We start from the raw sequence: 19308 nt of genomic DNA on the forward strand, positions 1-19308 counted from the left end.
GGACAAACCAACCACCCCTCCATTAGTACAGACCCCCCTCAGGACAACCCACCCCCCCCTCCATAAGTACAGACCCCCCAGAACAAACCACCCCCCTACATTAGTACAGAACCACCCCTCCTCCATTAGTACAGACCCCTCCTGAACAAACCACCCCCCTCCATTAGTGCAGACCCCCCTCAGGACAAACCACCCCCCTCCATTAGTACAGAACCATCCGACTCCATTAGTACAGACCCCCCAAAACAAACCACCCCCCTCCATTAGTACAGACCCCTCTAAAACAAACCACCCCCCCTCCATTAGTACAGACCCCCCAGAACAAACCACCCCCTACATTAGTACAGACCCCCAGGACAAACCACCCCCTCTCCATTAGTACAGACCCCCCCCGGGATAAACCACCCCCCTCCATTAGTACAGAACCCCCTGGACAAACCACCCCCCTACATTAGTACAGACTCCCCCCAGAACAAACCACCCCCCCTCCATTAGTACAGACACCCCAGGACAAACCACCCCCCTACATTAGTACAGACCCCCCAGAACAAACCACCCCCCTTCATTAGTATAGACCCCCCAGGACAACCCCCCCTTCATTAGAATAGACCCCCCCAGGACAACCCTCCCCTTCATTAGAATAGACCCCCCAGGACAACCCTCCCCTTCATTAGAATAGACCCCCCCCTCCATTAGTATAGACCCCTGACAAAGCAGCCCCCCCTCCATTGAGCTAATTAAAAAACACCCGGGCGGCAGCTGGAGAGGAGAGGACGATGTGCAGCTGCGCCGCCCGGGTGGAGAGCAGAGCGTGTCAGGCTTGGGCAGCAGGCAGGAGTTACACAGGAGGAGGAGAGCTGGAACACGTCGGGAATGGACCGCCCCCCCTGTGATGTCACTGTGCGGCTGGTCTCTCTGCACACAGAGACACAGCCGCTACGATCTGTGGCTGGTTCTGCTCTCCTCCTCTGACAGGAGGAGGGAGGGGGGGATGGCTGGGCTTCGGCAAGAGACACAGCGACGGCGGCTGCGGTGACTGGCAAAAAGAGCCACCTACAGACATGGAGAGGAGGAGGAGGGAGGGGAGCACTCTGGCGCTTCAGCGCCCCCACCTCTGTGGTGCCCGGGTGCACTGCACCCAGTGCACCCTGGCCAGGACCGGCCCTGCGCATGACCGCTTCTGGCTCCTCCATCTTTTCCTGGGCTGTGACACTCGATGGTGTCTCAGAACGTCCGTCCTCCAGGCACTGCATAAGCCACTCCTCACCTCCGGAGCCTTCGGCTTTTTCTATGAGGCGGCGGAGCAAGCTCTCTCTCCTCTCAGGTGAGCGGCGCTTCATGCTCCCGAGTCCCGGTCCGGTTCCACAGGGTCTGCTTTTTTAAACGGCCGGACTTCCCCTTTTATCTTCTTCAGAAACGCGGGCTATGCAAACCGCCAATTTCCTCCAATCAGCTGCTTGTTGCTGCGCAGGAGAAGCTGCTGCTGTAACCAATAGCAATCCTACAAGAAACATAAGGAAACCTGCATCCCCTTTGAGCTCTCCCATGTTGGTCCTGCATATTGCATGGACCTGTCATTAGGGAGTCCTTTTAATCCCTAAAATGCATTAACTTTTTGGTGTATGAGTCTGAAAAAATGTAATCTGGACTTTATATATTCAGTATTTTGCACTTTCCTCCTTGTACACCCAGTCCCTATTAGCCAATGCTGCAGCCCATCATAGTGATAAGTCAGTAATAATACAAAGGAATGGGACTTAAGGGGAAAGATCTTACACTACGTGTAAGTGTCGGTGCTCTGCCAGTTAGAACAGCCCAGCATTCTGCATTTGTCATATCTTCATGTGTTTTTTTTAAAACTGCTGCAGGTATATGCAGGTAGCTCTATATACCTGCAATTTATACATGCAGCATTTAAAAACTAAAAATTTGTTTCTATATAATATTTTATGTTCTAAAAATCCATCAGACATATGCATATGTAATACACATGATGACCACATAAGTGAAGTATGTCTAGATATTTTTACCAGTTTACACTAAACAATAAGTGAGAAAGGTCAAGTTAAATCACTTACAGTATACAACAATTACAGGACAGTCTAAGTGGCAATCGTTAATATCATTGTTTTGTTGCCTAATCAGGAAATACCAATGAACTTCATGGATCCCAAAGAAATTGATATTCCAAGTCATGGAACCAAAAACCGCTACAAAACAATACTGCCAAGTAAGTGTGTGAGTGCAGAAAATATACAGAATTTTCAAAAAACACGCACTAGGGGTTGTATTTTATGTCTTCTTTTAAATGGTAGAGCTCCAACAAAGTATTTTTTACATTGTTAGTCACAGAACAAGCAAGATGTTATATTTTAAGCTTGGATAAAGTAAGGAAGGGGTTAGAAATTCTGACAGAGATCTTAATTCACAAAGCTTTAACTTAAGGATAAGGATCTTTATTTTCAAACATGTCACTGTATCTTTTTAATTCTCATTGGATCCATCGGAAAGCAACTCACTTTATGGGAACATCCTGGTGTGTTAGCTTTGTGAATTGAGCCTATACTCACTGTCACCTGGATAGGAGTCATATCAGTAGGGTAAAGGACAAAAGCTCTAATCTTTCTCTGCAGCAATAAAAATAAGGGCATTTATTGAAATCTGGGCCCTGTTGGAAACAAATCACTTTCAGACCTGCTAAGTACATGAAGTCAGATAAAGTCTGTTCAATGGGTGCAGAGACAGCGTAAAAACAATTTTAATTCTTTCCAACTGTATGTACTTGTGTAGTTTACCAGATTTTGTGCATTTTACCTTGCTTGTTTCTAAAGATGAGCAAAGGAAATGTCTCTATTGGAGGTCCATGTAACCATGAGGGGCATCTTGCCATGGCAATAACAGCCCTATACTTAGTGGTCTATGTATTAAAAAAATAGCTATGAGTACATCTTAAGTATTCTTACAGGCAGAACACATGATCAACATATTGATTGTGATATGTTTATATCCTTTGACAGTGATGGCGAACCTTGGCACCCCAGATATTTTGGAACTACATTTCCCATGATGCGCATGCACTTTGCAGTGTAGTTGAGCATCATGGAAAATGTAGTTCCAAAACATCTGGGTTGCCAAGGTTCACCATCACTGTCCTTTGATCATCAGCTCCATCTAGTGTCCATAATGCAGTATTTTTTTTAATAACATATTTCAGGAAAATACTGCATTATGGCCACTAGATGGAGCTGACGATCATAGAAGATAGACATATTACAATCAATACATTGGTCATTTGTTACAGCTCTGAGAATGCTGATATCTGCTGAAATATCTGCACAGAACAGTTTTATACATACATACCTTAAGTGTGTCAGGATAGATTTGGGGAATTTTCCCTATTTAAAAAGAAAAGCTAAAATAGACAAAGTTCATACAGAAAATAGAAATTGGGGGAGATTTGGAATGAATCCCATGCATCCTCAACAAAGCAGATTTTTTATTTACAAAGATGTAAATCTAAAACCTCCTGTAATTATGCTAATGTAATTTTAAAAGTTATTTTCAATGTTTATAAATCTGTAGCTTCCATTCAAATAATACCTGGTGATACAGTCATGATTTTTTTTCCTGGCACTTCCTTTTATTAAATGACAACACTGTGTCACTGTCTCCCAATTGTTCTGTGTTATCACCCTGTCACCTGCACTTCCAGTGATGACTAGAGGCATCCATGCTGATGCTCATTGCACATGCACGCTTTACTATTGCCACCATCAGAAAAAACTCAGCTGCCACTGGAGCACTTGCATGTCGACAGAAAGTGACTGCAAATGGGTTGCAGGAGTTCAGTAGCACTTATATGCAAAAAAAAAAAAAAAAAAAAAAAAAAGATTTAAAAAGGTTAGGGTTTATATCTACTTGAATTGCTTTTTTTTTTACCTTTTTTTTTAATCAGAGATAAATAACAGGAGCAAATAGGTGAAATCAGTGTGACTGTATTACTGATACACAGTGTCCATGAAGTTTTCAGGCAGTGAAATGTGCTTGTTCAGTGCTTGCTTTATAGCTATGTCAATAGTACACACTATATACACTAAGGGCCGGTTCACACCACATGCAGTCCAGTGCGTTTTCTTCTGCATAAAAAACGCATGGAAAGTTGGTTAAATGGTTTTCAATGGAATAGTTCACACCAGTGCAGTCAGTTCCAGGGCTTTCCAGTTCGAGAAAAAAAAGTAGAAAAAAAAAAGTAGAATATGTTGCATTTTTCCTGCACTGGACTGTACTGGAATGCAGTAAACGCATCAAAAATGCACTGGAATGCACTGGAACGCATCAAAAATGCACTGGACCCTAGTATAGTGGAGGAACACAGAAGAAAAAAAGCACCTGGAATGCATCTGGAAACGCATCAAAAACGAACTGGAACGCGTCAAAAGCATGCATGCAGAAACGTATCGGGAACAGATCTGGACTGCGTTTTTATGGTGTGAACCAGCCCTAAAAGATTTTTCCTTTTTAGTTTAATGGGTAAAAGGGGGCATAGAAAAATAAGTAGGCAAAAACTTTATATTAATATGGAATTTTCCTGTTGCATCTGCGTACAAATCTATACAGTGCAAAGAAATCTTGTGCCTTTGGTGTTAGACAGATGTGGCCAGCAGAGGTCACTGTTTCACTAGCTTGTAGTAAAAAAAAAAGCTTCTATTTTATAATCAGTGATATCCTTGTAGGTTTCTTTGATGTCTATCTAGATTACATAAATACAGTATGCTATGTTTAAAAAAATTCAATGTTTTTATAAAACAACTGTTTTATTTGTAACCATCCACTAAATAAATTCAGACAATGGGACTGATTTACAAAAGGCGAACAAACAGGCTGTGCACTTTGCATGGGAAATTTCACTTTGTAACGGAAATTTTCCCCAGAGCTTACTGAAGAATACCCGATTCCATGCATGGAAAATAAAAAACAGCATTTTTCTTTTCTTTGCACATGATTGGATGATGGAAGTCTGCAGAGCTTTAACCCATTTACTAAGCTCTGGGGAAAACTACCTTGCAAAGTGCAACTTCTCTTGCAACATGAACAATCAATTTGTCTTTAGTAAACAACCCCTGTATGTCAGTAGTGGGGTCTGTTTTACAGAGTAATAATAAACTCAGTCATATTGAATGATTCTCTGCAGCTTCCAGGAACCGTGTGGGGTTTCACCTGTTCGGGATTCACCCGGACAGTTTGGGTTTGGAATTATGCATCCGGGTTTCAGACTGTCTGAGACCTGTACACATTATTCAGACCAGACTATGGCTTCCCAGCAGGGTTGCTGGCTACAGTTGTCTAAGCTGAGAATCTCTGTTACACTCTTTTTCACACTGCCCAAAGTCAGCACTATCAATCCCCCCCAAACACACACACACATGGGAAAGGAGAGAGGGCTCGATCTGCACCTCTTTCTCCTGCCCCTACCCCTCTTTGTCTGCCCACACTCGGATCCCCGGCACTGTACCTCAGAAAAGGATAGTGGGGATGGGAAATTTGAAGCCCAGCAGCCTCAGATACATCTGGATGAGAGGTGTTGACTACCAAAGGGTGAGTGAGCTCACCATCCATCCCTGTCTGTGACTGAAGTCTCCCCCACCACCTTTCTCTCTCCTGCCTCTAAGTGAGTACGCTAAGGTCCACGCAGATCTACATTCCAGGATGTGCGTGGAGATCCGTGTAGCCAGCCACCTATAATTGATTTCAACAGGCTTCCGGCATACCCCTGCAAAGAGCAGTTGTGTATCCAAGGCAGCTAAAGATGGCCCTTCACACGAGCATACAGAGTGGTATGCCTGTGTCAATGGGGGTATGGTAAAAATCTTATTGGCCAATTGTGTCTAGAACAGGTGTTCCTACTGGAAGATTTGACTTTAAGCCTTCGTTCACACTGAACACGGCTTTGAAATTGTGCAACTTTATCAGAATCGTGCAACTCAATTGAGCATGATTTCAAAGCTGCATTTCAGTCCAACTTCAGAGGCGACTCGAAAGACATCTGTGCGAGTTCAGGCACAGATGTCTATTGAAGTTGTCCCCAAAGTCGCCAAAAGTAGTGCAGGAACTACTTTTGGAAATCGGCGCGACACCGAAAAATCAGCGTTGCACTGATTGGGATGCTCCAATTGCCGGCAACAGGCTGCGATTTGACATGCGTTTTGACCTGTTAAATCGCACTGATGTGAACGGGGGCAAAGTGGAACTTCACTCTCCCAATCAACATTTATCATTTTTAAACCTCATGCTGCTAGCATTACTAAATAGATAGGAAAGTACAGTAACACCTTTGTTTGAGACTAATGCCCTGTACACACGGTCGGATTTTCCGACGGAAAAAGTGCGATCGGATTGTGTTGTCGGAAAATCCGATCGTGTGTGGGCTCCATTGGACTTTTTTCCGTCGGAATTTCCAACACACAAAGTTTGAGAGCAGGCTATAAAATTTTCGGACAACAAAATCCGATCAGTTAAATTCCGATTGTTTGTACACAAATCCAACGCAAAAAGTGCCATGCACGCTCAGAATAAATTAAAAGACGAAAGCTATTGGCTACTGCCCCGTTTATAGTCCCGACGTACGTGTTTTACGTCACCGCGTTCAGAACGATCGGATTTTCTCACAACTTTGTGCGGCCGTGTGTATGCAAGACAAGTTTGAGCCAACATCCGTCGGAAAAAATCCATGGATTAATGTCCGATAGTGTGTACAGGGCATAACTTGGTTTGAGCAAAGATTATATCAGTGAAGGTGTCCCTGTAGGGTGCCACGTCCAAATTGACTAGACAAAAGAGAGAACCCCCTAGGTGGACTTTTAAGGCACTAACATAATTTGTAGAGAAAACATGTATTTTATTAAACACAGTAAACACAGTAAAAACAAAAAATATTGAAATGGTTACAATAGCTGTGTGCTAGGTACAAGATCACCGCAATGATTAATGGTAAAGTTCATTCGTAATTCATCCAACGTGTTTGAGAGTATCTATGTCTCTTTCTTCAGGGATGTTTATAAGGAGTTCAATCATACATCTAAAATGTAGTAATCACAAAAAAACAAATCCAGGCTATACAGTGAGCAATGTTATTTATATAACAATGCATTCTTTTTCTTATTCTTGGCTTCATTAGATCCAGCAAGTAGAGTGTGTTTGAAACCAAAGAATGTAAGGGATACATTGAACACCTATATAAATGCTAATTTTATCAAGGTAAGTGCCGCTGGTTCATGCTGTTGTTATCCTCATCTAAATTTTTGTTTTACATCATTGAAAGGCCTTGTATTAAGTTGGGCACAGCTTTATGGAGCTATTCCTATGTTTTGGTGGATGGGGGCAAGATTATGTGCACAAGGGAAGGAATTTATATGTGTCATAATTTTGAATCTTGCGATTCTGAGATGGTTCTCAAATGTACTGCGCCCCGATTGCAGCTTTTTCATGACCAGTGTAGATCAGATGTCCCCAACTTCTTTTTCTGCCCGACCATAAGTACTCACCCCACCCCTTCTCATTACCTAAATTAACGAGACCAAACATGAACTGGAGTACAAATGGCCATAGCATCCTTTTTATTAACAAACACTTACTCAAATAACATTCTTTTTAAATCAACATCTGAAACCAAACTAAACAGTCCTTTGGTCTATGACGGCAACCCCAATATTCCAAAACATGTTCCACTGCTACACTGCGGTACCTTCACCATGATAAGACCTCCAGACATGAACACCAGCTTGGAGACAACCCCACTACCCGCAGTGCAACCATTACCCTATTCCAGCTAAACCATGTTAACTGGAATCCACCAGAGGGGCACATACCACCGATGAGTCCCCCACACTTCCATCTCGTAAGTATTATGGCTTACACCATCAAAGACCAAAACTACCACCCACAAGGGTGACACCTTACCCTTAAGGGCACCTCCATACCTTTAAGGCACGTTGAATTCCATCCTGTAGACCCAGGGACCACAAATCTATTCCCATCGCCGATAAATGGACGCCGTCCCATTTAGGCACATGATGGTCCACATCATCCCTGGTATGCCAAGCCAGCGAATACATGCCTCCCGCCTTGAAATACCTAGCTGCCTACCATCTGGGCTAATATCAGCCCGCCTGGCCCACCAAAATACGTATGAGTGGCCCATAATCCAGACGAAGCGTATCTGCACTCCATCTGAAAGAAAAGAAACGAAAACCATAGAATAACACCAGAATAACACCACGACCACTGTGACTACTTACCCCACATGCAAGAACTACAGCGACCCATCCGGTCACACCCCCCGTTGATCGTTTAATCAGCTAACAAATGCGGGCGAATGTAGCTATGGAATCTCCTGGAGTCCCATCTACCAATCCTCTTCACAGCAGCCTTGTCCAGCCCACACCGAGCGGCCTCCGTGGCCGCCCCGATACGGTAGGAGTGCGAGCCATACTGTTTTTCCTCCAATTACGCTGCCCTAAGACTCTTCCTGAAAATGGCTATGAACTGAAACTTGGACAATGGAGACCCATCCCCGTGTAACAGAAAGGGCCCCGCCAACACCCAGGCGCACATCTAAAATTCCCATACAACCCCTACCGGGCACACTGCGGAGCCTGGCAGGGAAAACAGCTCTACCCACGTGCCCTTGCCCGCCTGATCTGTCTTGGACCTGCGTAGCAATACCCGCACCCTGTCCCTCTTCCAAATCACATCCCCCACCAATACCCCCCCCCCCCGAAACATTCCTAGAAGGACTGACCAGCTTGCTGATCTGGAACGCCCCAAAGAAGGCTAAGGAAAACAGCTCTACCCACGTGCCCTTGCCCGCCTGATCTGTCTTGGACCTGCGTAGCAATACCCGCACCCTGTCCCTCTTCCAAATCACATCCCCCACCAATACCCCCCCCCCCCCCAAAACATTCCTAGAAGGACTGACCAGCTTGCTGATCTGGAACGCCCCAAAGAAGGCTAAGGAAAAAGCCACCTTAAACAAGGAGACCTCATACCTGGAAGTACAGAGGGTGCCCAGTTGCACAAAAATAGCTTGTAAAATAGCAAAGGACACGGGCTGCCTAGCATCCTTGCGCATATGCAACTTCCGATACCCTTTTAAAGCCTGCCGAACCCAAAAATCTATTGTAAAATCCACCCGCCCTGCAATTTAAAGAAAAAGGCCAAGCTTGCCAGTTTCCGCTCAATGGCAGACACCGACACGCCCCGCTCCAAGTTCCTGGAAACAAAGTAGAAGACCATCAGCCTTACCTCTGACTCCTTCCGATCCCCTTCAGTTTTGCGCACCAACTCCAATCATTCCCGCCATATCTTGGTGTATGCCGCCTATGTGGCCTCACTAACCGACCTTCGGATCCATCCAGAGATGGCTCCAAGGCAATCTCCCATAGCCAACCCGGACAAGGAACCCGCCGAAGTTCTCCCGCTGGTGCCAGCTCTTGGAACCTGTCTCACTCTAATCGAAACAAGGAGTCAGCTAAAGTATTGTCGTCCCCCGGGAGGTGGACAACATACAGAAAAATATTAAGCTGCAGGGTGCGGAACACCATGTGGCGCAGCAGCCGTATCACGGGTTGTGACGACGCTGAGATGTGGTTAATGACTTGAACCACCCCTAGGTTGTCGCAATTCAACCGAACTTTCAGATTCCTAAATGATTCACCCCAGATTTCCATCGCCAGCACTACTAGAAAAAGCTCCAGGAGCACCAGGTTACGGAGAAATCCCGCATCTGACCAGGAACGCCAAGGTTCAAAATCAAAATTGCTCACCGGCCCAGACATCCGGAACTCGAGCCGCAGGATGTGCCAGGAAAGGGGATTTAGAGCTCCAGGTGGGATATGTCGAAGCCCGGAGGCAAGAATTGATCCACCCAAGGTTGCCAAATTTTGAGGTGTTTAGAAACTTTGTCCTGGATAGTAGCCTCTATTTTACCATGAATCGTGGCTTGGGTGATTCTGTTTTTAACAATACATGATTTTTGGGGGCTTCCAAGCTCGCACTATTGTTTGTTCGGCAGCCGTCATGACCTGTAGTATGAGTCGAAGCTGAGCTCTTGTACAGTCTAAGGTCTTATGGTTTAGTAGCGCAAGAGATGGGTCAGGGTCTATAGTAATATTGATCAGTATAGAGGCCATGCAGAAAATTTTGGTCCAAAATTGCTGTGCTACAGGGCACGTCCACCAAATTGTGCATGTGTGCCTTCCTGACCACACGTCTGAAAGCACATGGGGGGGGGGAGGTAAGCTGGTAGAAATTTAGACATCCTTACCTGGACCAAGTACCACTTTGTTAGAACTTTGTAATTTGTTTCGAGTGCTAGAATATTTTGGGAAGAGGATTTAGTGGTTGCCCAGATATCATCCCAATCCTCAGCCTCCAGGTCTCAGGATCACTGAGCATACTGAATGGTGGGAACGTTAGATGATTATATATGCGGGATATAATTCCTGGTGCATGCGGGTCTGAATCACATATACCCTCATATAGAGGTAGGCTGTCTAGGGCTGAATGTGTGCGTATGACCGTTTGAGCAAAATGTGCAATCTGGAGATAGCGAAAACATTCTCTAGGTAGTGAATGTTTTCAGGGAAATACTGGTTACAAGGTTTATGCAGGTTAGGCTTAATCAGGACCAAGCCTGGAATGAAAATAGATCTAGGAAGGCCAGATAAAAAAACAAGTGGTTAAAAAAGGAGAGTAATGGGGTGTGAGGGGATGCCAGTTTAAATGGACACCGTAGTTTATCCCAAAGTTGGAAGGAATGCTGGGTTACTGGGTTAGCTATGGGACCTCAGTCGGATCGACACAGCCACAGCAAGTTGTTGACCGATAAGGGGGGTAAATCGATCACCTCTAGACCCACCCATAATGGCGCCCTGACCCTTGCATTGTATGGCATGAGTTGGGCCAACTGGGCAGTGAGCAAACAAGCAAGATTTCAACTGTCGATAGGAGTGCAGAGATGGTGAAAGCATGGACCCCTAAGTAGTTTAGGGATAAACAAAGGATCTGATATGCAACTGGTGATTTGCTATACAGGAATGTTAGAAGATAATGAGGGGAATTCATTAAAGCTCCTATGCCACTTTTCTGGCATTAATCCTTCTTGTTTATGTATTGCACATACCCTATGTTGTCAGAAGTATTAGGAGCAAAGTACCTTGCTTTGTGCACTGCTGCGCAGTCATGTTGGAACAGGAAGGGGCCATCCCCAAACTGTTCCCATAAAGTTGGGAGCATGAAATTGTCTGAAATGTCTTGGTATGCTCTTGGTATGCTGACGCCTTAAAAGTTCCCTTCACTGGAACTAAGGGGCCAAGTCCAACACCTGAAAAACAACCCCACACCATAATCCTACTCCACCAAATGATTTGGGCCAGTGCACAAAGCAAGGTCCATAAAGACATGGATGAACGAGTTTAGGTGGAGAAACTTGACTGGCCTGCACAGTCCTGACCTCAACCTGATAAAACACCTTTGGGATGAATTAGAGCAGAGACTGTGAGCCAGACCTAGTTGTCCACATCAGTGTGTGACCTCACAAATGTGTTTCTGAAAGAATGGTCAAACATTCCCATAGACACACTCCTAAACCTTGTGGATGGCCTTCCCAGAAGAGTGAAAGCTGTTATAACTGCAAAGGATGGGCCAACTCAATATTGAACCCTACAGACTAAGACTGGGATGCCATTAAAGTTCATGTGCGTGTAAAGGCAGGTGTCCCAATACTTTTGACAATATAGTGTATTCATTGAGTATAAGAGACACTTTTGGTTCTGACAGTGACTTGTGCACCAAATTCAGGTAGCTCTAAAATGCACCACTTTTACATTGTGGCACATTGAATTCACCAAATTCTAAATAAAATGCAGACAGTTTGTATCTTATTAAACTGGTGCTAATTATAGCCAACTCTCTTTTGGCTTCCAGAGCAGACAGATTTTTCAAATGTGTCTCACGTGCATTCTAAAAGTGGTGCCGCATGTGCCAAATTAAAGTACAAGTTCTAACCAGGTACACAAATTTGGCGCATGCTGCACCACTTTTAGAACACGAGAGACACTTTTGCAAAATCTGTTTGCGCCAGTTAGGAGAATGACATCTTTCCTCTTACTGGAGTCTAATTCTATGTAAATATAATACGTTTATAGATTATATCCACTATACAAGTAAATGCAAGTTTTCTTATTTACTGCAGGGTTATAGTGGAACAGAGAAGACCTTTATTGCTACACAAGGACCAATGATTAACACAGTAAATGACTTCTGGCAAATGGTTTGGCAAGAAGATGTTCCTGTTATTGTTATGATCACCAAGCTCAAGGAAAAAAATGAGGTAACATTCAATAAATTAAAAAATGAAAATAACACTTTAACCTGCTTTCCTGCTCTTCTGGTGGTCACCTGAACTATTGTGACCATTGCTTTAGCCTCAGTTCATCAACTGAAACAGTAAAAGTCAACTATCTCTGATATTTTATTTAGATTCCACTACTCTGATCAGTGAGTTCAATTGTTTTAGCTGATGGTTTGACCTGCTCAACTATATGAAAAGCCACCGTTTTTGGTTTTTAGCTCTTTATGACGTAATTCAGTTAAAGTGCAATATGGCCCTAGCAAAAGACTTTCCAGAATACTTAAAGTTTATGTATAGTCAAAACATTTCTTTTTAGTTCAGAATGGAATGAGAAAGAACAAGAACCCTTATCATGTTTTTATCACTGTCTCTGTCTCCCCTGGGAAGGTTCACCCTCTCTATTTGTCCTGATGGTCATTTGTTACAGAGGCAGAAAGTGTTGGAAAATCCACACTGTTTAGTTGTCACAAAAACAGAAGGCGAAGGGAAAACTTCCATAGGGGTTCTCACTTAACCATCTGCACACTACTATACCCCTCTACATACTTCTAGAAAACTTTTGCATAAAACCAGGAATTCCTAGTTCTCATTTATATACCAATACATGTTCAAGATGGTCAACTGGAAACTACAGGCCAGTCTACCAAACATCAATAGTTGGTAAATTATTGGAGGGGATGATAAGGGCCTATATCCAAAAATTTGCTATTATTGTTATCATTATACAGGATTTATATAGCGCCAACAGTTTACGTAGCGCTTTACAACTTGAGGGTAGACAGTACAAATACAATATACTTTAATACAGTAGGAATCATTGCTAACATTTGCTAGCAATTTGCTAACATTCTACGAGGAAGTGACCTGTCATCTAGATAGGGGAAGGCATTTGGATTTAGTGTATCTGTATTTTACAAAAGCATTTGATACAGTTCCCCATTAATGTTAAATTTACAAGCTGAGGTCTGCAGGCCATAAGGTTTGTTCTTGGGTAAAAAACTGGTTACAGGGTATACTGTATACTCCAGGGATAAAACGATAATCCTACCACTTTATAAAACTCTGGTTAGACCACATCTGGAGTACTCTGTCCAGTTCTGGTCACCAATCCTCAGAAGGGATGTGCTGGAACTGGAGAGAGTCCAAAGAAGAGCAACAAAATTAATAAGGGGACTGGACACCCTCAATTACGAGGAACGCCCGCATGCACTAAATGTATTCTTGCTGGAGAAGCGATGCTTGAGAGGGGACATGATAGCGATTTACAAATACCTCAATGGTGATTGCCACACAATGAGATTGGAGAGGAAGCGGTTTAACCTTAAACTGCACAGAGGGTTTTTCACTGTTAGGGCAATAAGGATGCGGAACACTCTTCCACAATTGGTGGTGTCAGCACGGAGTATGGATATTTTTAAAAGACGCTTGGATGTGCATCTTGAAGAACACAACATACAGGGATGTGGGAAATAATTATAGACACTGACACACAAGCATCTACACAGGTTGAACTGGATTGGCTATTGTCTTTATTCAACCTTACCTACTATGTAACTATGTAACTGCATCAAAGTGATCCTTTTCTGGTCACTCTACCATGCAAAATGTCGAGTACTAACTTGCTGATAGCATTTCTTAAAGGATATGTGTCACCAATAGGGAGAAGAAAGAGACAATTGACAGAGAGCTACAGACCTAGATCTGGTTGTTGAACTGAATTCTACAATAGAACTGAAAAAAATGGTTAAACCCCCTTATAAAAGATGATATTACACAGAGTAAATAGATTCCTAATTTGTCATACTTTAAAATTACGCGCCCTGTGGAATGACGACAAAATACATCTATTTCACGGGCAAAGCTTTAAAAGCCTTTATAGGTTGCCAGTTTAGAGTTAAATGAGAGGTCTGCTACTAGAATTATGTCTCTCATTCTGATGATCGTGACTAATACCTCATGTGTAGTGCGATCACTGCTTATATATGCATGTGGGACATTTGCATGTGCGCATTTAAATTTGCACACCCCTTACTTTTTTTTAAATTCATTCTATTTAGATATATTTTATGACACTGTGGGGGTTATTTACTAAAGGCAAATCCACTTTGCAGTACAAGTGTAAACTTCAAGTGCACAGTGCACTTGAAATTGCACTGAAAGTTCACTTGGAAGTGCAGTTGCTGTAGATTCGAGAGGGGATATGCAAGGAAAATAAAAAACATAATTTTAGCTTGCACATGATTGGATAAAAAAATCAGCAGAGCTTCCCCTCTTTTTCAGATCTACCCTTCAGGTTTACAGCGACTGCACTTCCAAGTGCACTTTCAGTGCAATTTCAAGTGCACTTTGCTCTTGTAGTTTGCACATGTAGTGCAAAGTGTATTTGCCTTTCATAAATACCCCCCCTGTGTCTTTGTTGATTAACTTTACTGCTATGACAAGGGATGAACAACATTCCTTATGATGACATGGGCCTTGACATATGTCTATTAGACCCCAGATCTCTCCTCTGCCCTTTAAAACAGCTAATCAAACTAAGATCAGGCTGCTTAACTAGCTGGTAACATCTAGTAAACAAGCAGCCGAAACCAAAAGTGATGAAATCCTCGCCGCTTCGGTTTCATATACCATAGATCAGGGGTGTCCAAACTTTTTTTAAATAGGGCCAGATTTGATGAAGTCAACATACACGAGGGCCGACCATTTTGCCTGACATTCTTTGAACCATTAAAATTTGGTCTAAGTGTGTTCGTTCGAGCACTAATACACTGCCCAACAAGAATTCTCTTGCCTTTGTTGCGCTCGTTCCCGACACACAGACGAATGCTCTGCTCTTTAGGAGTACCGTTAATTCTTAATGGTACCCCACACATTGGAAAACGTGGGGTGCTTTTGGTGCAGTGCAGTTTTAAAAAAAAAAAGGTTGGGGACTTCATTCCCTGCATTTTTGTGGGTAGGGAAGCCCATTAAAATGAATGGGCTGCTCTACACGCAGCACGCAGCCACACAGATGTGAACCAAGGGCTTGTTCACATGTCAGGTTGGAGGGGCAGTAAAACCACATGGTTAAGCTGTTTTACCACCCCCAACTTATCCCCCTTTAGCTGCAGAGGGAGCAGCTGGGGGTGTACACATGCTGTGGCTGCAGCTGGAGGTATACCCAGGCTGAATGAGGCTGCGCTGCAACTACCCCGCAACTGTGTGCATTGCACGGTTGCGGTATAGTGATGCTGCATTTACGGGCTTAAAGCAGGTGGTGAGAAGGCAAATCTGTGCATGGATTGCTTTTCAGAGGAGCAGCAGTTCTGGCTGCTATCACAAACAAGCCCTACAAAAGCGGTTCTGATGGTACAGGAATGGGAGGGGGGTTCGGATTAAAAGTAACATACACACATACATACACACAGACACATGCACACATGCAGACACATACACACATACACACACACATACAGACAAATGCACACACACACAAACAGACACATGCACACGCACACAGACACATGCACGCACACACACAAATGCACAGACACATGATTAAAGCCCTTTTAAAACGAATATAGCTTCTAGCACAGTACTGTACCTTTCCAGCTTCCTCATTCAGCTGGGTACTGAACTGTAGGGGGAAGCAGAGAGCACAGCACATTCCCCTGCACTTTACTTTCACTTTTGAGGCTGACGAAGCTTCTCACAGTGCCAGTACAATTTGGCAGGGGATTGGGCTCATCTGACAGCCCTGATCCCGTGGCACACTGGTTGAGAAAGGCTGGTTTAGATAACCAGACCGTTCAAAACCGGACCGCAGGCTGCGATTGGCCCGCGGGCCAGACTTTGGACATGCCTGCCATAGATGATTGGGAAATGGAAGTAGCCCCCTTCCACCGCTTGAAAAATTGATTATGCAGATGTTTAGCGGTTTGGATCACTTTTACCAGAAAGGAAACGTTGGCTCCAAAGAAGGATATCTGGATAATGGCCAATGGCCACTTGGCACAGTTTCCTTGAACATATAGATCAAAAGCTAAACTTTTTTGTAGAAACTGTGGTAATGGGATACATGGTAGCCAGAATATAATCTGTGGGGATTTTTTGTTGTCTCTGGAAATAGTTGAATTGCAGGATCATGTTAACCCGTTCACGCCAAAGGGTAAAACAAATCTAAATGCCTAAGCACAATTTTGCAACTTAGACATGTGTTAATAAAAACCATACATATCATCACAACTACTTTGTGTATCCAGGTGGATTATGCCGCGTACACACGAGCGGACTTTACGGCAGACTTTGCCCGGCGGACGGGATTTCGTCGGACAGTTCGATCGTGTGTGGGCTCCAGCGGACTTTGTTTGCTCAAAAGTTGGACAGACTTAGATTTGAAACATGTTTTAAATCTATCCGTCGAACTCGAGTCCGGTCAAAAAGTCCGCTCGTCTGTATGCTAGTTCGACGGACAAAAAGCCACGCTAGGGCAGCTATTGGCTACTGGCTATGAACTTCCTTGTTTTAGTCCGGTCGTACGTCATCACGTACGAATTCAACGGACTTTGGTTGATTGTGTGTAGGCAAGGCCGTTCATTCAGAAAGTCCGTCGTAAAGTATGACGAAAAGTCCGCCGGGCAAAGTCTGCCGTAAAGTCCGCTCGTGTGTACGCGGCATTAGACCTTGTTTTTTTTTTAGGACTAATTGGGCTTTCATTTGTTAGTAAATGGTCTCCTGATAGGAACTTTTTCGCTGTATATTTCTTGTTACTACCATAACCTACCAACAAAGAACAACCCAAAATAAATTCTCCTGTTCTTGACGATAGCAGTGATATGCGTATGTTATTTGTTGTCTGTACCCGTAGTACAGCCCAGAAACAATAGTGTGCATTTTGCTTTTGTTCTGTCCTACCTAAAACACACTGACACTGATGCTAATTAAAAAAAAATCCTGCCCAAAATATACTGACCCTGACCTTGACTTTTGACTCTTACTTGACCTAAACACTAACCCTGGCACTAACCTAGATCAAACCTTGATCTAGCTATTTTTTGTTTATTTTTTCTTATTTATTTATTTTTATTATTTTTCTTTCCTCACTACAATGTATCTTTCCTGAGCCCCTGGGCCCAAGGCAGGACCCCTCCCCCCAGACTAGGAACACCTCAGCACTGTATCTTCATTTTCCACCCATCTGCCCTTGCTGGCATGGCCCACGTCTATTTATGGAGTGGTCTCAGCCCCCTTCCAGGATTGGCTGAGACTCCATAAATATTCAAGGCAGCTCCTCCTAACCTCCACCCACTTATTCTAGAAGATTCTCCAACCTTTTAGACCAGAGGGAGGAACCAGAGAGCTGCCAGGATGAGTCACCCAACCCTGAACTCTTTAGCCATGAGCTAAACAATGTTTTTACCTACTCTAAAGTCTACTTCTAGCACACCCTAGAGGGTGCTACACATATATATTTGCTGCATATTGCAACTGAATAGCGGTGGGAGGGATGGGGAGGAGAGACACTCTCACGCTGAGAGGCAGGGAGGCAGGGGGAGAGATTCAAAGCAGAGAGCGGGCTGGGGCAGGCACGTAACCTGATCATCGTATCATGGCTCAGCAGCCATGATTACTGCGGTCAGCACAAACAGAAGGACACAGAAACATGCAGGATCAACCAGGTCTATTACAACATAGAAAGGGACAAATTACACAGCACAAGCACTGTGCTATAGATCATGCCTTAAAGGAAGAGGACTTTTTCTTTTTTTTAGGGATACAACCACTTTATGTTTTGCTTGTCTGTTTGTAGTGAAGCTCTGTCCCATCTTCAGTATTAAATCCTGTCTCTGATCTGTCGTATTTGGCTGCCCAGGATAACTAGCAGCCTGATTTGCATCTAACTAATGGTACATAGCTTCACAGCTATGCATTTGGAACTTTTGTACTGACAAGTTTTTCACATGACTTGAACTTTGCTACAGGGCTTGACTATAGCATGTTTTTGTAAATTAAAGCCTTTTGCAGAGGAGAGTGTAATGAACAGGCTGGTCATAGTGAAGCTATATTTTTAGTCCTTTGTTTCCCATGCTTATAATTTCCCTTAGATTCATTGGGAGGAGTAGGGGCCGCAGATCAGATAATGTGACAATGTGAACATTTCCACAATGGGTGGCAGCTGAACTTTTCAATGTTTTCTTTTACCCTAGTCATCTTATAAGGGAGATTGTTACTAGTTTTTAGGCAGTGATTGCGCTAAGCCTGTAAGTGTAAGCTCCAGTGGCTCTCCATAACTCATTACCAGGTCAGTTGCCCCTTTTTAGTATCATATATATGTTATTTTTTATATATTAATTGAGCTAAACTGTGTTGCATAATAATGGATATACAGTGAAATGCAGTGAAATGACTTGTGGGTTGAAAAGGATTGTATGTTAGAAGAAAATAGTATATTTGAGGAATGTGGAGTACATGGTATAAACGTACACATTTAGTTTACAGACAATTTAGAGAACATTTATGTTTTGTCACACTAGAGAAGTAATAACAAATGGAAATACATACAATGCTAGGGCTAGAATAAAAAAGAGCAGCCTAGTTTAATAAGAATAAAGTGCCAAAACGGATAGTAACCTGATGAAACTCATATTTTATTAGTCTTACCACTCTTAACCCTGATCTGGTTGGTTATTATAATGGTTTATACTTTCTCTGTGTACTAAGTTGATCGATATTACCAATAAAACATTTATTAACTTAGTAGAATGTTTTTAATCACCTGTACAGAAATGTGTGCTATACTGGCCAGAGAAGAGGGGAATTTATGGAAATGTTGAAGTGCTTGTCAACAGCGTCAATGAACATGAATATTATACTATCCGAATTCTCACATTAAAGGTAATGCATTATTTAAATATTTTTTT

At 43.3% G+C, this 19308-nt stretch overlaps 1 protein-coding gene across 2 annotated transcripts in view; it reads left to right on the top strand.

The window, feature by feature from the left end:
• Positions 1–19308, top strand: part of PTPRR (protein tyrosine phosphatase receptor type R) — a 283853-nt gene that overhangs the window by 233894 nt on the left and 30651 nt on the right. For both annotated transcript variants that reach the window (XM_073620043.1, XM_073620044.1), the window contains 4 exons: positions 2146–2230; positions 7175–7254; positions 12251–12388; positions 19172–19282. In XM_073620043.1, the coding sequence (XP_073476144.1) occupies positions 2146–2230; positions 7175–7254; positions 12251–12388; positions 19172–19282 (414 nt within the window). The remainder of the gene's footprint in view (positions 1–2145; positions 2231–7174; positions 7255–12250; positions 12389–19171; positions 19283–19308) is intronic.

The sequence above is a fragment of the Aquarana catesbeiana genome, linkage group LG03 (assembly GCF_042186555.1).
Source record: "Aquarana catesbeiana isolate 2022-GZ linkage group LG03, ASM4218655v1, whole genome shotgun sequence".
Lineage (NCBI taxonomy): Eukaryota > Metazoa > Chordata > Amphibia > Anura > Ranidae > Aquarana > Aquarana catesbeiana.